Raw genomic sequence first — 22305 nt, forward strand, 5'->3', positions numbered from 1 at the left:
TCAGCAGTGGGCCAATCACAGGTCACTTTGAACGCTCGCAGGCTTTTTCTTCTACATCTTCTGTGCAAAAAGGAATTTATGCCGGTATCATTTGACTGGAGGAGTTTCGATACCACTTGGTACTGGGATGTTGCGGTAGATACCTTTTTTTTATAAAAAAAGGAAAAAAATGTATTAAGTACGCTAAAGATATTCATCATCTCACTTTGAAGGTTAACGCCCTCATCTTGCTTTGTGAAACACCCCGTTATCTCAACAGTGAATACAAAATAAAAAAAGGTTTTCTCCACGAAGTTAGTAAAAAAAAAAAAAAGAAGTTATGCACTTTTTGGTAGTGAATGCTGTAAACAAGTCTATTGTCGTCTCTCCACCATCAGTATTGTGACTGTATGGGCAGCGGATCCACTCACTTCAGTCCGTTTCCCCCGGTCCCGTGTTGAATCTGATTTATCATCGAGGGTTCTTTGTTGGCAGCGAGCCATGAGGGGTTTAATCGCAAACTGTGGCTGTGCACCCTACGGTTGATCCCATCCAAAAAAAAAGAAAAGGTGACCACACAGATGCTTGTCCTCCGCAATCAGGCTCCCAGGTTTGCGTCACAGGGTCCGAGCACAAGTGGGCAACAGAAAAACTCAAGATACCAGAATCCATTGATCTTCTCTGCGGCCTCCTCAGTAGGTGGCGTCCACTGCATTGATGTTGCTGTCCAGCTGGTGTCTGAAAGACAGCCTGGCCTTGGTGGAGAAATAGATCTGGGAGCCCCGACTCAGGCCTCCCGCTCCTTCGCTGTCGCTCCCGCAGGATGTGGTGGAGCACAGACGGGGCTTCATCTCCTCAATGGGAACTGAGAGGTGGAAGATGGACAGAGAGTCGGGCGTTATGAGAACGTATACCATCACGAAATGGCTGTTTTAAAAAAATTGGTCGACAAAATAGAATTTCTTGGAGTGTAGCTGCCTCTCACCTGCCGCTGGGGGGCACTGTCTGCTCTTGCAGCGCTCTTTACAGCGTCTGTAGAAGGGAAAACACTGCAGCATCTTCACACCCATGGCCGAGATGTCTGGAGAGAGAGGGGAGTGAACACATACATGCACATTTAAGAGAAACAGTCAACAAACTTACGAACATAAACCTTAAAGGTGTAGGCTTCTGAGAGAAAACGGAAGTAAAAAAACAAAATGTTTTGCAGGTAGCTCACATCCATTTAAGCTGCCCGGTCACAGTGCGCATGTCCTAGTGCTCGCTGACGGCTCCAGGTTACAGTTTAATGGAGTTATGATCCTGCACTTCATGATGTTTTAACGTAAACTGACAATGCAACTGAACAGCACCGTGTCCCAGCAACCACCAGCCAGCCAGTCGCCTAATCCGGGAACAGGACGTCAATGGGCACCGGCAGCCAGACGCATATTAAGCCCTCTCCCGACAACCAGACGGATTACATAGAGGTCGATTGATGTGTGCAAGTTATGACTGACAGGCAGACCGGTGCATATTACAAGTGAAGCTGAAGCTATTGTTTTCATTTTTAAGAACTTAAGTGCTTTTGTTTTTTAAAACGTTTTCCTCCCATCCAGTCATTGTGTTTTCCATTGACGGGTTATAGACCGAGATCTGATCTGAATAAACTTCCAATCGTTGATCTAATGCTACTCATTGAGCAACAGGGCAGTCCGTTTCCCAGAGGAGTGTCCCTCTATCTGTGGCACCGCTACATGATAAGATAAAGCCAGGGCCACACGCCAGCGCTGAGCTGTATTTACTGAGAGCACGAGAGAAAAGACAAAAAAAGCTATTTATTTTAGTCTAATCGGGTTAGGAAATGGGTCAGGTGAAATGGAGCACAGGGAGGTGGATCTCGAACGTTTCTATTGTGTTTTAGGTTTAACAGGAGTACATTTTGATGTACAACTTTTATACATTCAAATTAAAATCATGACAAAAAGACTCAAAAACACAAAAGAGACGCGCAACAACCACAGGGACTCAAAGTGACCACAGAGATGCAAAGCGACAACGAGAAGACGCAAAATAAGAAAACAGAACCACGTGATAGAAAAGGACTTGAATCAACCACTAAGACACGACCACAACATTGCAAAACTATCATAAAGACTATAAATACATTTTAAAAAAACACATGTGGCTTGAATAAGATGCAAAACAACCACGAAGAGAAGCACAACTATGACAAAAAGACTGATAGTGAGAGACATAAGACGAGCATAAAGAGACTACAAAACAGCTTTAAAATGACCACAAAGAGGCTCTGCGTCTAAAAATAAATGCCTATAGTTCAGTCTGATGAGAAAACCCACTTGTGTGATAAAGCATTACACCTCATTGATCATTATTCACAGATAAGAAGATTTAGATATCTGATGTCAAGCAGCAAACTGATTGCAACATGAAGGACATAGTCGTCGTCGTCTCCCCCCCCCCCCCGTTTTTACTGCAGAGTCCTCGTGCTGCTCGACTCGGGGAGGAGTTTCATGGAGACGTGACAGTTCACACGCACGCACAGAGCCACAGAGCTGACAGGCTGCAGGGGAGACCTTTGGTAAATAAATGAAACGCTTTCATTTAACTCTTTTGGATGAATTCAGACAGGAAAAGCTACTTTCTTTTCCTCTCCATTTCCTCAGCATCTGATGCACCTCCCTTCTAATTTTCTCTCAGGTGTGGCTGTGAAATCCTATCCCGTTTTACAGACACAGTGAACCCATTATGCTTCGGTCAATGTAGAGGTTCTGCATGTGAAACGAGAACTCAGAGTATAGCTCACATTGTGAAGATAAGAGAACAGGGAGTCCCGGCCAACCATGTACTTCCTTAGTTTCATTATACTAGTTTCCTCCTACAATCATGCCATAGAGTCTTTGAGAATTAACAATATAGCAAGCGGGCAAAGCAGTAGCACACACACACACACACACACACACACACAATATTGAAGGTCCTGGTCAGTGGTGAGGAATTTTGGGCCCAGATCATGATTGGCTGTGGGGGTCTGGCAGCAGCTTATGGAGCCCGGAGGAGAAAAACAACCTCAGATGGCAAACTCACTCGTACACGCCCATGAAAAGCACAGAGACACATTGACCACGGAGAGGAGGGGGAGAAAGGGAAAAGAGGAAATAGAAAGGGAGGTGGGTCAAGAATGAGAAAAGAAGTAGAAGTTCTGCCTCGAACCGCTTTCTTGCAGCCTGCAGTCGGCTGAACGTGCATAATGCGGTTTTTATATATAGTTGCGCAATCAGAGGCGACTCACTGATGGAGCTGGAAATTGCGCAATTCCCTCCAGAGGAACAGTGAGGTTTTCATATTTTTTTAGTGCATGTGTGCGCTTGCAGGGAGATCTGTGGGAGAGGTATACACGGCCTGGGCGCGTTTGCTGAGCACGATCAAGCTTCATTCTCCTTTTTTAAAACATCAGTCAGACTTTTCCCTCTTCAAATCAACCAAAACAGACCACACGTAGCTTCTCGTTGGCTTTGTAAACAACGTTAAAGCAAACAGTAATGCGATAACAATCTTCCCACAGGGCCACATTTCCCCTGAGCAAACCCCTTCTCCAGTCAGTCTCTGGGGTTTCATGAAAGAAAGAAAGAAAAAAAAAGAGCAGTCTTGTGTCACAGTCCGGCAACACAAAGCCTCACACAGGCCTGCCAGGCTGGATGACGCACACACTGCTCTGTATACCTGCACACGTGTGTGTGTGTGTGTGTGTGTGTGTGTGTGTGTGTGTGTGTGTGTGTACGCACGTGTCCATTAATAGCAGCATACAATCCGCTTTCATTAATATTCATCACAGCCAGTGAATAAAGCCGCTTTTAAGGTGTTTCTATAGAGCTCAGACCAGAACTTTACTCAAATAGTGCATACAAATATACTTATGGTACTTTTACTTATTTTATGCTACTTTATACTATTACTTCCGGGGCAAATGTTATATTTATTTACAATTATTTGACCTTACTGATGAAACTGTCACAAACAAAACATGTTTAAATGTGTTTTATATTAAACCCATCTCAATATAAAGTAGTTCAAATTAGCTCCACCTAATACATAATTAGCATGCAGCCAACATCAATATAATAATTAAGTAATATATTATGTATAACACTATAAAAAAGGAGAACGTTTTGAATGCAAAACTTTTAGGGACTGCATGAAAGTTACTGGAGTGGTGTGAGGTAGATATTATTTACTTTGTAAACATTACCATGTTTATTTCATGAACCTTCCTCTTTATATATATATATATATATATAAAAATGTCAGAAGGAAAATATAAAAAGTAAAAAACGCCTTCCCATACCTCACAAGTCAGACTATACCAGATTTAGTAAAATCAAAACAAACAAGTATTACAATATTCTCCCCCCTTCCCTTAACGTTGGGACAGTCCCTAGCCTGTGGTATAAAAACAACCACTAGTTGTGTTTGTCTAATGATTAGACAAACATGACACAACTAGTGGTTGTTTTTAATGTATTACTAGCAGGTGTGTTGATTAGACTCCAATCAACACACTTTTAGTTTATAATTTCCCATGCAAATTTCAGATGCGCGTGCAGGAGGTTGAGGCCTATTAAAGACCTGATATTTGAATCACAAGTGGAAACTGTCATCATTTAAGTGTGAAGTAAAGCCTGGGGACGATATATATATATATATATATATATATATATATATATATATATATATATATATATATATATATATATATATATAGAGAGAGAGAGAGAGAGATATAGATATATATAGAGAGAGAGAGATATATATATATATATATATATACATATATATATATAAATAAACATTTTTAATGGGTTAATTTAACTAAATCCGGCCCAATCAGGGATGCCAATTAAACCGTTAAAGATGGCAGTAGGTGGCGTATAGGCGGGCAGAATAAAGTTGTTCAGAAACAAGTGGAGCCCTCCTCCACTCACACACCTCCTGCTGTTTTAATAAGAGACCCGCAGAGTATCTCCATCCAGCATATGGACCACCTTTTCATTTGAGGGTTAATAAATGAGTTAGATGGCTTTTATTTTTTTGAATTAATTTATTTTTGAATGACCCACCTGCTGAGATACACTTGCAGACGCGAAGACGGGCAGTGGAAGGTGGATAATTTAGATAATTCCCAACACGGCTGTCCTCACTTCATCCGCGTTTTCCCGTCGCCTCCCTGGTTCCAAGTGTGTGTGTGTGTGTGTGTGTGTGTGTGTGCGTGTGTCCTCTGAGCGCTGACGGCTCCTGTTGAGTCCCCGTTGGCTGAATGGAAAGGCTTCCGTGGCGCGGAGCAACTGCACTTTAAATAGCTAATCCCCGGAGCATGGCGAGTGAGAGGAGGACACGCCTGCTTTCTCTCTTTCTCTCTCTCTCTCTCTCTCTTTCTCTCTCTCTTTCTCTCTCTCTCTCTCCCTCCCTCCGAGCTCCCCGATTCTCCTTTCCTTCCTCTCAGGCATCATCCACGTAACCCACGTAACCCACGTAACACACACACACTATTCCTCCTGCATGCCTTGTTGTGTTTTGCTTCGTTTTCACACATTTGTTGATACAGATAGCACAACATGTTGATCAGAAATAGCTTAGAGTATAAATAGGCACTCCTCAAGTCAGGAAGGATGAAGTCACAGGTCAACAACTCCTCACTTAGATCATTATTCAAGGTGATTTGACCTTTTAAACTATGATCAACACACAGATCAATAGGATGTAATAATTTCTTTTAAAGTGTATTAATCCCTGAGGAAGTTCTTTTCACCTGATCGATATACTGACTTTCCTTTTAGCCTCATAGAGAGGTCAGAGGTCACCATCACCAGACTTTGTCCCTGTTTTTAAATTTCTTTGCTGTTTTTTTATTTTACTTTTTCATGGTATTTTCCTGTCTTTTTAAATACTCTGCACTACCGACAAGAATGAACAAACAGCCGACACCCCTCAAAATCCACTTTATGCATTATAAAAATAATAGATTTTTTTCTCACTGAAAAAGTACCTGCAGTTCTCAGAAGGGAAATCAAAGATCTGAATCAACACTTAGATGTAATCTCATGTGTCTTGGCTCATGTCCACCTCAGCTCATGCTAAATGTTTTGAGAAATAGCGAGAGCCCCCCCCAAAAAAGGGGTAAATATAACATTCTCATTAGAAGGACTAAAGGTGAAGCCACATGTGGCTTCCTCCAGCACCGATCCAGACCAAAAGAGTCCTGCAGAACTGATTATAGCCGGCTGGCTGATAGGATTTTATGCAATGCTAGTATGTGCAAACACAATTGGCTGAACCTCAAAATGATCTGAATAGCATCAAACTATGCTGAAGTTGCACCCACAGCCAGAGCGTGTGTGTAGTGATCTCCATGTTTGTGGGCTGGAAACTAAAAACACTTGTCATGTTGACAGGAGGCAGAACCTGGAGGATAAATAATAAAATCAGACAGTTCTGAACAAGTAGATTCCCACATCTCTGTAAAGACGGATGGATAGAAAGCCAGCGCAGAGTTCTTGGCCCACCGGATGGTTTATTGCTGCTTGTTGTTAGCTTCCTGGACAGAGTTTAGGGCTTATTCAGGGCCGCTCTCTGGTTGGACGGCATTCGTCAGAGTGGAAATTTACCCAGATGAGCTCTTGGAGTGAGTCTGCGCCGGCAGGTTGGAAATCACCGTGGAAACAGTCTGTGAAGCAGCGGGAACATTTCTGAAGCCGATTCTGCTCTGTGACCGAGGAGAACAGTCATCTGTCACATTCTTTCATTTGGAGATGAACATACAGAGTAATGTGATCGGATCAGGTTGAAAGCTTTGCACAGCTTGTGTCCTATCGCACCGTTGAATAGTTATTGAATGTAATTATTTATATTGAATGATAATTCATTCTTATTGTGGCTTGTTTGATATCCATGGGCCAAAAAGCATCCAACCAAGACTTTTTATAATTCAAAACCACACAGATACAAGGATTTTCTATTTCAACATTTAGTGAAAGTGAAAAGAAGAGTGCCCTTTAGTGCACCATGTGCCCAACTGCAAGTGGTAGTATAAACCGGGCTGCAAGGGGAACACAAGCTTTGTTATTTTGACTGAAATTAACAGATGTACTGAAGCAGATCTGAAACAGTCTGTCAGTGTTATTTCTCCAACTGTTGCCGGTTTTACGGCAGCTCCAAAATCTCCCCTGGGACATTGTCTCTAATTTAAAATCCACTCTGTGTGGATGATTGACAGCAGAGCAGCAGACTTGGAATCAAGCAGTTGTAGCTTTGATTAAAAACAATTCTTCTAGTAAAAAATCTTACTATTGACACGGATGACTATTCTATTACAATTAGGACTTCTTCTTTTTCTTCACCCTGTTTCTGAGTGATTTAAATGTCAACTTTAACCTCCCAGACGAACATTTCACAAACGGATAAACTGGGAATTACAAAAGCGTGTTGAACAACAGCCCAACATTTTGGGTGCAGCAGATTCCAAACTCGCACTGAGGTTAGTGTCACGCTGTCACAGAGAGTCAAATACCTCTGCGGTATTCCTCCCCTTGTAAGGTGACAAGTGCACTCTGCCAGTGTGGCCCGAGTATGATTATGAGGCAACACAGTCACTTCCTGTGAGGAGGAGGCTCCGATATCAGAAACTGAACCACTCCCACTGTCCCATTGGGCCTCAAGTGCCATCAGGATATCTGCTCGGGGACAAACTGGATGGCGGGTGGAAAGCGATATTGTCATTATACTGACATCATCCTGTGTGAATATTTGCCCCTTTTGGTAATTTAATCCCTCGCTGCCACTGCTCTACTGGCCGAGAGACAGGAATAGCAGCGCCGCCGTCGTGCAGACAGAAACAGATCGAACGAGAGACATGCGAGGGTCAAAAGTAGTGAAATGACATCCATTTAAACCTGTGGTAAAGTCTCACACATAGAGGCATCCACATGACGTGCCACAACTTCAAAATAGTGCTGAAGTGATTGAGTAAAAAAGGTGTCTTATTCATGAGACAGTTATTAAAATGACCAGTTTAACCTTTGCAGGTCTTCAACAGTGGTCAAAGCAGGAGAAAATACATCACTTTGACCTTTTTATACATTCTTTGAATAAGGATGATGATGATGATGAGGAGGAGGAGGAGGAGGAGGAGGAGGAGGAGTCTCATTCAAAATACTACAAATACTACGAGGCCATGTAAGTTGCAACATTTCTAAATGTTTCTCTACCTTAATTTACTATCACTTTGATGCTATTAAATAAAAGCAGATCTTATTAATCATTTCACGACCCTTCAGATTTGTATTTTGACGCCTTGTACGGGTCTAGACTCCCAGGTGGAAAACCCCTGGTTTAAATCATTTTAAGAGTTAAGGATGATTCCTTTTATGTGGAAGTTAATCATCTTACATTGCAGGAGAAAGATTTACAAGTGCAGTGTGCAGGAGTTTATGAGATTCTCTGCGTTTACTGGCTCGCTAATTCGATTTGAAATTGCTTCCGAGTCTCTGATACAAATACATTACAGCTTAATCTTGCAGTGATTTAAACATTAAAAAAAAAAAAGTATTTTGTTCATATCTTGCTGAAAAACATATTCGCAAGACTTATGTTAAGATGCCTAAAATCTCCAGCTACCCACAAACTCCTTTGCCCTTATATCAAAAGTATTTCAAGATGAGGTAATTAGATTGAAAACAAACAAAAATCAAGTCATTGCAGACTGAAACCAGTCGGCTCCTCCCACAGGGTGAGTGTTTACTGGTCCCCACCAGCCCACAACCAGACATTCCCACACCCATGTTGGTGATTTTCTGTTGATGCTGGCATGCCTCTGTGGCTCCAGCCTCCCTTTCTTCTCCTCGGCTCGCTCCTCCTGTACATTATCCTGACATTATGCTTCGAAGACGCCTAATGGTTGTGTAGCCTAAAGGCCATGTAGATCAGCTGATAATGCTGAGTGTCGTAAACGGACAATTTGAGGGCAAAGGTCAGACTGTGCAAAATAAAGTCACATTTTATGTCTGGCTTGCAAAGAAAAGGATGCAATGCCTTTACAAAAAAAAACATGTTCTTTCAGCTTTTTTGGTCATCGAGTCAAATTATTTAGTTTTGCTTGGTGTCTGTTTCTCCATCTTTTTGTATTTTTTTATATTCAAAACCACTAAATCATCCATACATAAACATACAACCTAAAACATTTGAATATGTGTAGTAAATGTAGTTGGTAGATTCAGGGCTTAACTCTTAAGTTTTGACCTAACGCAGATTTTGGGGGTTCTTTCTTTGTGCTCGAGTTGATTTAACCTGCTGGACTTAAACCTCTCAGCTCCACACAGAGCAACGCTCACACGTTTGGTGAAATACTTCTCCTCACTTCTGGCCTGCCGTTTAAGCAATGAGACACAAAAAGAAAAAAGTGACACAATGTCTTGTTGGTAATGTGCGGTCCAAGTGTAAAATATCACGTTTAAGTGCTATATGATGATATAGTGCCAGAAACACAGACAGGTGCTGTCAGCATCTTTAAGCAATTGTTACTTGAGCAGAACTTACAGCCGGTTCAACTCAAATTATGACCTGACAAAGAAGCTCAATCTTCATAAAATGTCAATTTTATGAATATCAGTGCATTTAAGTCAATTCATTGATACATCACATATGCAACAGCAAGATGCTTTTATGGGATATTAAAGTCAAATTGGAATATACGAAAAAGTTGAGTAAAAGGTAAAAATGTAGCTTTTAATTCAAATTGATTGATTTTGGACCAAGGTGTAAATAAGCTTGCGAAAACCTGCTGAATGTGCCTGACTGTCTACTTTGTGGCTCCGCTGAGGTCATTCATACTGTGGCGGAATAATTATTGGGTGGTGGACTCTGCTGAGTTATCACTTACGTACATGTGAGTCTTGCCAAGATGACTGCTGCTTTTAAATGAGGCTGCGGTTGTTGTGCCGAGGAGATGTCAACACATGAGAACAGAGAGAACAGGAGCACCGTTGTAGAAATGTTAGTTTCAACTAAAAACAAGGGTTGATGATTCTGTCGAAATCCTTCTCTCACTAGTCCGGCCCACGCCGGCCAGTTCTGCTTCATGTCCTCTTGTTTTTTCCCATCTATCTCCTCTTTGTTTTGTCAGTCAACCTTGAACAGCGGGGAGGAGGGGCTTAATTTGGGGGTACATTTCTAAATAATGGCCTCACCACAGGGTCTTAACAAGTGCACAAGGCGGATGTAATTTAGTGCTTGAATAACCGTCTTTTTGACCTGTTGTCGTTCCCTCTTGAGGAACCTCTCTGTGTCTCACGTCTCCCTGTTTGCATGCATGGCCTCACATCAGTATGAGTCCACTGCGTCATTAAACAGCACTTTATTTTCCTCTCTGGATTCTTCAAGTGGCCGCGGTTTGCATGAGAAGTGGCTGAGAACTGGGCCCCCTTCCTGGTTTCCTCCTTTTGTCCCCCCACCCATTCTTTTATTCCAAATTCTTCTCACTTATGCCCCTTCCTCGCTTTGTGCGGCGCATTATATAAGAGAGCTGCTCAACACCAGCCAATCAGTTAAGATGGTCACTGTGTTGGGCACGGCCCTTATTTTCACAGCTACACAATTTCCCTTCTCACCGTCCTGGAAGTGTGTGCACACATGAACTTGAAATTTGCGAGACATTGTATGCTTAAGAAGCCAAAGTACACAGGAAAGCTGACAGGCATAATTGTTATTCACCTGGCTGCACACATACACCTCATCTCTTTTATCTGCACTGCCATGGAGACATGGCTTTAGCTTTGGGTTGATTGGTGTCTATATTTACCTTAACTTAAAAGTTAGGTAACAATTACCACAAAGGAGCTCCATGGCAGCGAAAGATTATGAGCTTAACCTGCAACTACAGTATGCTAAAAGACTGTTTACTGTTTAGGCAGCTGCAGTGTTCACAATGTCCACAGGGGGCATTCTGACCTTTGACCTTGTCTCAGAGCACAATAATCCTGTTAGATCTGGCTGTCTGGCAATGTGGGCACAGCATGAGGTGAGTAATTGACAGAGATACTAACAGTGAGTCTGTAGAAGTGTTTCCACTGGATAATCAGAGTTATAGAGTTACATAGTTGGTGTACAGGTTTCTGGATTTATTAGTGTGCTTTTTTTGGGGGGAAGCAAAGAAGCAAAGAAGCAAAGCTCAAATAAAAACAGGAGAATAGGCTTATTAATGTTGATATTCACAGAAAACACAGTCACGTTCACCTGATATGCAGTAAAACCCAAGTAGAGGCACATTTAACAGAGGTACATCATTTTTTACAATTATACTTTGATCAATATATTCCATGTGGGGTCTTCAGTACTGAAATTACTTAGAAATTCAGTAAATTACTTTAATGATAAATTCAACCAAAAATAGGTGAGGCAAATCACGTAAACCACCAGCTGGAATACAATTGAAACAAAATGGAGTGAGGGCGTTGACATAATTAAAATAGCCATAAGACTTGATGTTAGACAAAAGAGTCACACAAAAAAGGAAATACTTGTTTCATCTCAAAGTATTGTGGCTGTTGTGACGGTGGGTCACAACCAGGCCGCGTCTTCTTCACTTTCACAATCCACTGTCATCCTGCAACGGCACAGAAGTCACATTTTTAGGAAGCAAGCTCCGAGATGACTGACAGAGCTGTCAATAAATGTGAGCACCACGTTAATGTGTAGATGTTTGTTGTAACTTCGGCATTTCCTGAGAAATGTTACAAACATGTGTTTGTGAGTACAAATGCAAGTCAGCAAAAACATTCTCAGCATCCTCATTATCTGTTCAATTATGTTCTGAATCTGAGTTTAATGCTCAACCTGTGTAGATATTTCTGTTCAAAAGTACACATGCAAAATTTGACTTTTTCCAGTTTTCCTGCCAAACTGCCAGTTTACTTATTGTACATTCATGGATCAGTCCCCCATTTTGCATATTTTTAATGACCCTTTCAACTATTTTATCCTGAAATGGCTAAATCGAGTTTTTTTTACGAGTATTGCTTAGCGCAAAGACTTGGGGAATGGTTATCCTGGCTTTATTATAAAAGACAAATCTAATTCCTTTATAAGAAAAGTTCACTATTTTGGGAAATACGCTCATTCACTTTCTTGATTGATACCACGTATGTATTGTATGGAGCATTTTAAGCTAAGCTTAGCTTAGCACAAATACTGGAAACAAGAGGAAACAGCTAGTCTGGCTCTGTCCAAAGCAAACAAAATATACTGACTAGCACTTTGAGTGATCAGAAGTTTATACCTTCTTTTACGCTCCACACTAAAGTTTAAAAACATCCCACTCTATCACCACAGGATCAAGACTGCAAAACATTTGCTTCACAGTTTCACATTTTATCGCTTCTCCCTATTCTGGCCACTCCAAATCCTCCGTGGAGCTTTCACGACCTCCTGGACTTTGAAATACTGTTCAACAGTCATTACAAAGATGTGTATGCATCCTCTCCTGACTCTGTGCACTTTTGTTTTTATGTTTGGAGTTTCAAGACTCGTTCACCTACATCTTTGCTTTTGCGACAGTCCCCGCAGATGCATCCCAAGCAGCCGTTGACGACCTGGAGGCCGCAGAGCACCAGCTGCACCACCCCCACGGCGAGCAGTATGGAGAACAGAACGACGTGCCACATCACCGCGTTGTCAGGATACACACAGAGTGTCCACAGGGTCTGGTTTACAAGGTAGCTGGTATTGCCACTGTGAGGGAGGAGAGCAGTAGAGTGTAAGCACTGTGCAAGACACACACACACACACACACACACACATACAGCATTAATTAAAAATATGTGTGAGTTTGGGGTGCAGGAGGAAAAAGGGTGATGACTGAGTTGAGGAAAAATGTGTCAGTGAGAAGGTCAATGGAACAAGTGAGGAGTGGAGAAAGAAAGCTCATGGAAAATAGAAAGAGAGGAATTAGGAAAGAAGTTCTTGTCGAAATATGAATGGTTTTGTTTGAGAAAAGTAACGTTTAAACTTCACAGAGTAACATGCTATTCCTTATTTGTGCAAACAACACAGTTTAAAGAGGACATATTATGATGGGCTTTTGTTACTTTGGACTGAACAAGGCTAGCTGTTTCCCTCTGTTTCCAGTCTTTATGCTAAGCTAAGCTAACCCGCTACAAACATCTACTATAAGATGTTTAAAATAGACATTGTTTTGTCACATTATTGATATTTTAAGGAGAAAGAAGTCCAAAATTATACAAACTGATATATATATGATATAAACCAAACAATATTTTTTCTATTATCTCTTCATCTAAAATATTCAGATTGCTTGTTTGGCCGGACTAACTGCTCAAAACTTAAAGACATTTAATTTACAATGATATGAATTTGAAGAAAGGAGCACATCCTCACATTTGAGAAGCAGATACATGAAATTGTTTGTCATCCACTTTCTGTAGAACGATAAGTCTGTTAATTGACAAATAATTGTTGTCCAATTGGAAATATTAGAATACTAACGCTAATGGTTGATGGGGAAATGTGTAACAGACAGTTAAAAGGACTTCATAGCAGAACCTCACGTGGAAAAACAGAAATGGCAACAAAAAAAATGAAGGTTGGCTGACGAAAGGATAATCTGAGGCTAAACATTAATATCCCAGCATGCATTGTTGGTTCTCTTACTTTAACCACCTTTTAAATTGCTGTCGTCATGGACAGCAATACCCTACATATTAACAACATGCTCATATTGATTAACAATTGTCTGAGTCACCTGATGAGTCTCTCTATTTAGTGTTATCAAGTTATGTTCGCAATGTTGTCGCTAGGAGCCAAATATATCTACTAGATTGACTGTTCCTCAACCGTAAAAGCCAAGAACCCTCATATTTTGCTTACCATGATCAAGATAAACATTTTCTTTAGGAAAGTTTTACATTATTGTTTTTTCACGCTTGACAAGAAGACAAAGGAGTTTTTGCTTAATCTAAATTCCCAGGCTCGTCAATAGCACAGAAAGTGATGAGTGATGGTCTGGCCTGCCACCTACTGGGGTTTAAACAATATTGCATTTGTTATCGTTATAATCAAGCACTCTGCTGCACTCACAAAGATAATGATTGATGGAAGCAGCAGAGATTCAGTGTCTATGATAAAAAGTCCATTTAAATGCGTGATGATGGGAGGAACACTCACACGCCGAGGTTCTCAAAGGGGTATTCCCATTTGCCACCGGCCACCCGACACTTGGGTCCGATAGCCAGACCAGCAGAGGCCACACTGGTGCAGTAGATCGCTCCGACCAGGCCGAACGCAGAGGAGAACACAGAGTTCAGCATCTAAAAGGAGAGATGGCAACACGTTGTTTACGTGACATTTGTGAATTGCTGGCCCTAATCGCTGGCTTCCTCTTCCGGTTTTTAAAAACATGTTCTCTTCTGTCAGTGTTTCTTGTCTAGAGTTGGCCTCCGTTGCCCTTTAACAATTAATGTGAGCACACAAAACACCGTCGGCATGATTTATGACAGACACAAACACACCGGCCGGGCAGCCTGGTTTCATAAGTGGAAAGATTTGATATTGTAATTGAATACAATGCAGGAGGTGAGATGGTAATGTTTTTAGAAGAATAAAAACATGTGTAAAATAACTAATAGTTTGACACTATAAAGGTCCACTGGCTGCTTTTGGCTGTATTTTGTAGTCTTCCTCATCATACAGCGTTTGCTCAGTTTACGCACGCACTCGGATATATATATATATATATATATATATATATATATATATATATATATATATATATATATTGAGCTATCTCCATGACAACGAAGAAAAATCACATCCACCGAAGAAAACGGTGAAATGTGGTCGAATGCCTCGAGAAAAGCGAGTGAGTGGACCTTTTCATCACGATGCTGTGTTCAAGGTCGAAGAGGAACTTTCACACTTGACAAAAAACGAATATAAAACCTATTTAAACAACAATGAGGAGTGCAACATTATACAAATAAAATACACAAATTAAGATTAAATTACATTACTTTTCTTGACTGAAAATGCCTCCTTAACAAGCGTTCTTAGTTCCTTTGTAAGTTAATACTGATAATACTGATACTGAATATATGAAAAGGTATTGACTTTGAATAGAAATTCACAGTAGTGTGAATATAATCGTATATGATAGTGTGATGGTGCTCATAAAATACAGTTAATCCCCCCCACCATCATTGCAGCCCGGTCCCCACCCTGACGCCTAAATGTAAATCTTTCAAATGACTATGCTCACCCGGCAGCGGTTGCCACAGCAACCTGTTCCGCAGCAACCCTTGCCCCCGGCCCTGATAGCCGAGCAGCTCGGGCACAGCATCTGAAAAGCAAAGAAAAAAAGAAAACATTCATCAATCGTGACATTCGGGCACAAATATATATGTTTAAGTATACTTCAAATGCACGAGTTTCTTAAGAGCATAATAATTGTATAACTCCACATTCACAAGTGTCTATATGTGTGTGTGTGTGTGTGTGTGTGTGTGTGTGTGTGTGTGTGTGTGTGCGTGTGTGTGTGTGTGTGTGTCTCTGTGTACGTTCCCTTATCGCCTAAAGCAAATATTTGTGAAACCTGAATCACGTTTTATTTAAAGGAAACAACTGCAACTTCCTGGTGCATGTTCCAAACTGTAATATCCAGGCTATAACGACTTGTTCTTTCCACACGACTCAAAGGTTTCTCTGTTCCATTCATGACATAAAGTATTTATGGTAATATTTATTGACCCTATCAGCTTTTAAAACGTTGATAATGTTGGTGGAAAGTTGCATAACATGATCTGTTGTGTGTTTGTTTCAGTGGTGACGATGTTTCAATCTCTTAAGGGTGTCAAAGATAACCTAAATAGTTTAACATGTACACCACAGTGTAGATATACAAGTAAAGGTACACCAAGTATATGTAGCATTTTAATCTTTTGACCTCCTCAAGGGGGAGACAATTCTTTATAGATATTGAGTCATGGTTTCATCTGTAACAATTCATGTTTTTTGTGTAGAGTAATTATATCTGACAGATAAATGTAGTGTTGGCAGTATAAATGACTTTAAATGGAAATACTGAAGTGCAAATACTGTAAAACTATACCTGAGGTAATGTACGTTGTTTTTTAATCCCTTTTATGCATTCTTAAAACAAAATATTGCATATGTTGGGTTTATTTTAACATTGTAAGGCTTTTTTATATGCCAGTGTTATATATATTTTCCGGTAAGAACTGAATTTGGGGATCAAATGATTATAGTCCAAGTAGAGTCAATTGGGAAAAATAATAATAAGGAAACAAAATAAATACAAATATTGTTAATGAAACCAAAACTACAAATTAATAATAATAAAAAAGATCCCCTAAAAGTAATAATACTCAATAAGAGCGTCATTATATTTTACAGGTTTACACAGAGCCGAGTCAATGACTAGAAAATCCAATAAAACACACAATAAAACATCAAACCCTAAACAATCATTTACTCACAAAGAGGCCTCCTCCGATGAGCCCCCCCATGAGCCAGACCTGCAGGGAGATCTGATCATTATCCAGACTCTCCCCGTTGGGGAAGAACAGCAGCAGGTTGGCGATCATGCAGATGAACGCTGTAGGCAGCAGGATCAGACCCACCAGGCGGGCACACTTCCCCGTACAACACATGGTTTTACCTTCTTTTCTTTTTTTTAAACCTCTCTTTTCTTACTCTCACTTCAAGTATTTTCTTCTTCCCAAAAGTCAGAAGGAATGCGGACGGAACAAATAAAAGGAGGCAAATGAGAGAGAAGCTCACCACTGTCCCACTGTGAACGCCAAACACAGCCGGTGACGGTTATAACAGGAAGGAGAGAGGGAGCAAAGGCCAAGTATTGGTGTGGCAATCTGATTTCAGACCTGAATACCTGCTGATGAGTCTCGGAAATAACAGAAATATTTTAATGACTCCCTGAAACAAATAAAGAACGCATTACATTAACGCACGTATACGTTTTTAGGTATTTGCAATTAATCATTTCCATTTTATATTTATATTTTCTACAACAAATCAGAGGAAAATACTACTTTTTACACTACATTTATTTGTCAGACATAGTTACATTACATATAAAACATGATGAATCGTTATGGATGAGGTCCACACTAGCAACGCGGGACAAACATGAAACCTAAACAAACAAAAGAGGTACCCCTCTCCTTCCTGTGTGTGTTTAGGGGGCTCGACGCCCTTTGATACCTGTGATGATATCAGTCTGTTTGTTTTATTTATGGCATGCAGCAAACAAGAAAGTGGGCTTGGCCTGCAATAAAAGCCAGCCGTGCCAACCAAAGATACAACATCTGACTAACTGTGTGTAATGTTAAACAATGTCCTCTCCTTTGGAGAATTTAGAGATCAGTTCTTTAAGGACCTTATTTTTAGTTTTTAATAAATACATTTTCTAATTTTAAATTTTAAAATTGTAATTTAAATTATTTTTATTATAATTCTTTATTTTTATTTATTTATGTATTTTTTTGTATATTATATTATATACTAACACATCTTCCGATGGTGTGATATGATAAGTGTCAGCAGAAACTGCCACCCTCGTTTTCAGTGTTTGAATTGAGTATGAAACAATACAAGAGAATAATAATGACAATGTTAATATTTATAATAGTGAAGGTATGTTCCCTGCAAAATGATTAATGGAACAACCTAGACATGAACTAGATGAGGTGCAGAATCAGAAAAATAATATTATCTAAAGCACACAACATTGTTTTTACTTTCCCTCTACGTAACAATGTAACAGCAAGTGAAGAAACTGTGGGCGAATAATACCAGTGTATATGTTTGCTCTTTAGCCCCATCTACAGGCCGCCTAGTGACGTTACCTGTGGGAGCAGCCAATACCCTCAAGGGGTGATTGCAATAATTAGATAAAACAATACAAATAATGCCCAGCACAATTTCCAATAGACAAAGATTATGTTATCAAACTGCTTGTTTTTTAGACTAATTTAGGTTAATATCCCAAAAGAAAGAAAAGCATACAACTAAGAAATAGATAAATATACCATTTAGTCACCAATTAGGCCCAATAGTTTTTAGTTTCCTTCTGAACTTGGTTTTGTGTTGTGTTGTTTTTTTTTTTATACTTTGTTTATAACAAATTGCAGTTACTACGTTTGTCTTATTTGTTTATTTTAACATTTGTTTTTGCAGGAATGCCAGTTTTAATTAAAAAAGGGTGATTTGATTTTGGTTGTAGTCAATTTCTCTGAACTTTGGCGCATCTTGGCCGTTTGTTCGATGTCCTCTTTTTTTCTCGCGAGAAAACTCTGACAACAGTCACGACGATCGATGACGCTCCGTTCAGCCGGCCAATCAGGTGAAGGTCAACAATGCACGTGCATCGGTCATGATCACCGCTATTTTTTTGCTCCCTGTCGACAAACCTGACCGGTTTGCGAAAACTCTTCATGTGCAATGGAAGGCAAGTACATTCAACACACCTGGTCATTTACACTTGATATATAATTCGGCTCATCACACATGCTGCCTCACCTTGTTCCGTTAAATCCCGGTGGTCTCTGTTATGCTCAGATAAAGTCAAAGAGCTCGTGTCAAAGTGTCTGCAGGCCCGGGACATGGCATACTGTCCTTACAGCCGGTTCCCTGTCGGTGCCGCCATATTAACAGCAGATGGCGCTATAATCACAGGTAACAAACAACCCAACAGGTGTGTCTTATCTCCTCTTTCAAGGGCTCCCATCAAAACTAACCGAGATCTGGAAAAAGAGTGTACATTTACTCAAATACTTAGTACAATTTTGAGGTACTTGTATAGTTAACTTTAATACTTTATTGGATGCTGCTTTATACTTCTAGTTAATTGATTGATTTGTTTATTGTAGTTTTACTATAAAGCATTTGTTCTTGTTACTCGGCTCCCTATCTTATCTCATCTCACAATAGCCTGCAATTCTGTGAATTGCATTGTCATTCAGTAAATTAGATTACCCCATAGCTTATGGACCAGCTACTGCATTAAAAAGCTGCAGGCACACAAATGCATCGGTAATAATAATAATAATGATAATGATACAACAATGCATAATGAGTATGATAAGTATTAACTTTTAAATCAAGCATACCTTAAGAGAAGAAGAAAGAGTGGAATAATATAAAAAGCAAAAGGAATTAAGTGTTAACATTTATTTAATGACAAAAAGGCAAAAAAAACCTCAAGGATCTCAACACTTGTGAAAAGAGTCTTCAGTATTTGTGTGTGTTTTCAGGGTGTAATGTGGAGAACGCCTCCTACGGTCTGACGGTGTGTGCTGAGCGGACGGCCGTCCAGCGGGCCGTGGTGGAAGGACACACACGGTTCACTGCCATTGCTGTGACATGGTGAGACTGCACACTAAGGCTTGAGCTTTATTTACAGTTACAGCTATACGTCATACCAGAAATGACCCACTACTGAACAGGTCCAGAATAAGTGCGATAGAGATCCTTCGATGATGTCACATTGATCAAACATGGGAGAAATGGATTCAGATGTTTTGCTGAGTTTGGTTCAGAGTAAGGCACTCTGTGTAATTTAAGTAATCTAGAAGTACTACATAACTTCCTCTGATACTGCAACATATGTACAGCACATGTTCGGATGCATTTATCCTCTCCTCTCTCGTATGCAGCGATATCAAAGACCGTTTTGTTGGGCCATGTGGAGCATGTCGACAGGTTCTTATGGAGGTGAGGCATCTCTTTTATGACCAGCACAGATGATCAAGAAATACTTTGCTTCACTACTGTACATCTCTCTCTCTCTCTCTCTCTCTCTCTTACTACAGTTTGGATCAGACTGGATCGTATACTTGACCAAGCCGGACGGATCTTACAAAGAAACCAGCCTCAGTGAACTGTTGCCTCTAGCCTTTTCTCCGGCCCACCTGGCAAAGAACTGATGAAACCTCAGCTGCCTCTTTAGACGTCACTCTTTTTTTAGACATCACTCTTTTTTTCAGCTGCAGTTTCTCTTTTAATTATGTTACAGCAACACTACAAATTAAGAAATCAATAAAACCTGTTTTTGTTCTCCCTTCAACATGTGTGATTATTATTTAAAAAATAATGTTTTATTATTTATGAATAATGTTTTATTATTTATTATTTATTATTTAGATTATAGGCTTTACTTGAGAGATCTGTCGATGACGTCAATTAGCTATATCACGTGATAAAATGGGCGGAGCCGAGATCTGTTTCCGGAAACATGGAGGCGGTTGTGAGCGATGTGGTAGCTCCAGAAGACCTTAAGGTAAGTTTACAAATGATTAAACCTCTTAATTTCATAAAACATACATAACAAACTATGGGCGACACATACGTTGTGTCATCTCGACGTTTTATATCTCGATAAATGCTGAAACTAGCTTAAGAGGCGACGTGTCGGAAGATACTTTGACGCGTCACGTAGCTGGTGCTAATGCTAGCTGTCGTATTTCTGATCAAACATTGGTCACGGGGACATCGTTATTTCCGTTTATAGATTCACATGACTCATGCTAGCAACAGTAACGTGATGTACTCTTTTAACTTTAGTTTAGTTTTCTAGTCAGGAAACGATACACACCGAGTGCTAACTCTTAACGTCTGCCAAAACAAACACTAATATTAGCAAAGCGCGGTGTTTCGGTTTCAATTTAGTTGAATATGACACTGGTTTAATTTTGTGGTTGCTTCATTTCTGCTTTGTTTTGCCAGAAATTTGAGAAGAAGTACAACAATGAGCTGTTGAAGGGAGCCGTCTCCAAAGACACGAAGTTTGAGTATGCTTGGTGTCTGATCCGGAGTAAATACACAGCGGATATCAAGAAGGGGATTGTGCTCTTGGAAGGTAAGTTAATGTGCTTTTCTTATTCTAATCAAATCGAGTTACATGTTGCAGTGCCCACTAGAGTTTTGGGGCTTATATTGATATTTTAAAGTTTGAGAAATACAAAATATTGGAGAAGGATGCTTTAAATGTTGTTCTTAGATAATTCAGATATGTGCTGGAACATATTTTGTTGGTCTTTATTGAAAATGGTGAACAGGCAAGACATTCAGCAGGATTTAAGTGTGTTAAAAAGTAGATGCATATGTTAAAAAGAACATGTTAAATAATAATGATATGTCTAACATAATACATATACAATAACATAAAGTGTACGTTAATCTGGGGCTCAAGGAGATGATACATTTTTTTTAAATAAAACTGTACATTTTCTTTTTTGTCAAAGATTAATCTGTGTTGAACCTTTTTTATTTAAACTAGTAAAATAAAGTTTGGGATGGACTTGAAAGGTATAATTATTTGAATTTATTAAGAATGTATTTAGGTATATTTGTTAAATAATGTATGTGTGTGTATACAGTGATATTGACATATCTTAAATCATGTGATAATGTTGATTGTGAAAATGTAAATGTGTCATTATTATGTCATTAGTATACAAATAGCTCTTTGATAAGCTGATTGTTACCATGAACATATCAGACAAGGGATGTGTCAGCATCACTGTTTGCAAAGTTATGATTGTTCTTTTTGTCCTAGAACTTGTTCAGACGGTATCAAAAGATGACTCCCGGGACTTCTTGTTCTACCTTGCAGTGGCCAACTACAGACTCAAAGTTAGTGCCATTCCTAATGCCATCATCATATTGGCATTGTTTTCATCATTTTCATTTGTATATGGAGCTTCATACATTTTGTTAACATGAGGATTGTAGCATTTTAATAGTTTTCAATGACATAATTTAACATGTACACACTTCAGAGAGTACTTTAAATCTCATCTCTCCTGTTCTGCTTCCAGGAATATGAGAAAGCCCTGAAGTACATTCGGACCCTCCTGAAGAACGAACCGGGGAACAAGCAGGCTCAGGAGCTGGAGAAACTCATTGTCAAGGCTTTGAAGAAAGGTACAAGCCAATCTGAGTCGAGGCGTAATAACAGAATATCCGTGGTTATTTCACCCTGTTTTTTGTATGTTTAACCACAACGCTGACATTCACTCGTTAACATAGATGGCTTGGTGGGCATGGCGATCGTCGGGGGAATCGGTCTGGGCGTGGCCGGTTTGGCGGGCCTCATCGGCTTGGCTGTGTCAAAGGGAGCGGCTAAATCCTAACCTGGACATGGGACGACCTGTCTTTACTTTGCTGGGCTCACAGAGTGACTCCTCACCTGCATAAATAACAATAAAGTGTGTGGAGAGAGCTTGA

At 40.0% G+C, this 22305-nt stretch overlaps 3 protein-coding genes across 3 annotated transcripts; 2 read left to right on the forward strand and 1 right to left on the reverse strand.

Annotated features, from left to right (window-relative positions):
- Window positions 1-11430: 11430 nt before the first annotated feature.
- tm4sf5 (transmembrane 4 L six family member 5) lies at window positions 11431-16709 on the reverse strand. Its single transcript, XM_034557363.1, has 5 exons — window positions 16536-16709; window positions 15299-15379; window positions 14209-14351; window positions 12564-12756; window positions 11431-11632 (listed from the first exon to the last, which is right to left on the reverse strand). Exons 1-5 carry the CDS (start codon window positions 16707-16709, stop codon window positions 11615-11617), a joined length of 609 nt encoding a protein of 202 aa, XP_034413254.1. The 3' UTR covers window positions 11431-11614.
- Window positions 16710-18251: 1542 nt separating this feature from the next.
- zgc:103586 lies at window positions 18252-20057 on the forward strand. Its single transcript, XM_034557340.1, has 5 exons — window positions 18252-18526; window positions 18637-18753; window positions 19332-19443; window positions 19734-19791; window positions 19890-20057. Exons 1-5 carry the CDS (start codon window positions 18520-18522, stop codon window positions 20001-20003), a joined length of 408 nt encoding a protein of 135 aa, XP_034413231.1. The 5' UTR covers window positions 18252-18519; the 3' UTR covers window positions 20004-20057.
- Window positions 20058-20288: 231 nt separating this feature from the next.
- On the forward strand, window positions 20289-22305 carry fis1 (fission, mitochondrial 1). Its single transcript, XM_034557672.1, has 5 exons — window positions 20289-20356; window positions 20803-20935; window positions 21635-21711; window positions 21897-22002; window positions 22108-22305. The coding sequence occupies exons 1-5, from the start codon at window positions 20312-20314 to the stop codon at window positions 22209-22211; spliced, it is 465 nt and encodes a 154-aa protein (XP_034413563.1). The 5' UTR covers window positions 20289-20311; the 3' UTR covers window positions 22212-22305.

Source organism: Cyclopterus lumpus, chromosome 18 (assembly GCF_009769545.1).
Source record: "Cyclopterus lumpus isolate fCycLum1 chromosome 18, fCycLum1.pri, whole genome shotgun sequence".
Classification (NCBI taxonomy): domain Eukaryota; kingdom Metazoa; phylum Chordata; class Actinopteri; order Perciformes; family Cyclopteridae; genus Cyclopterus; species Cyclopterus lumpus.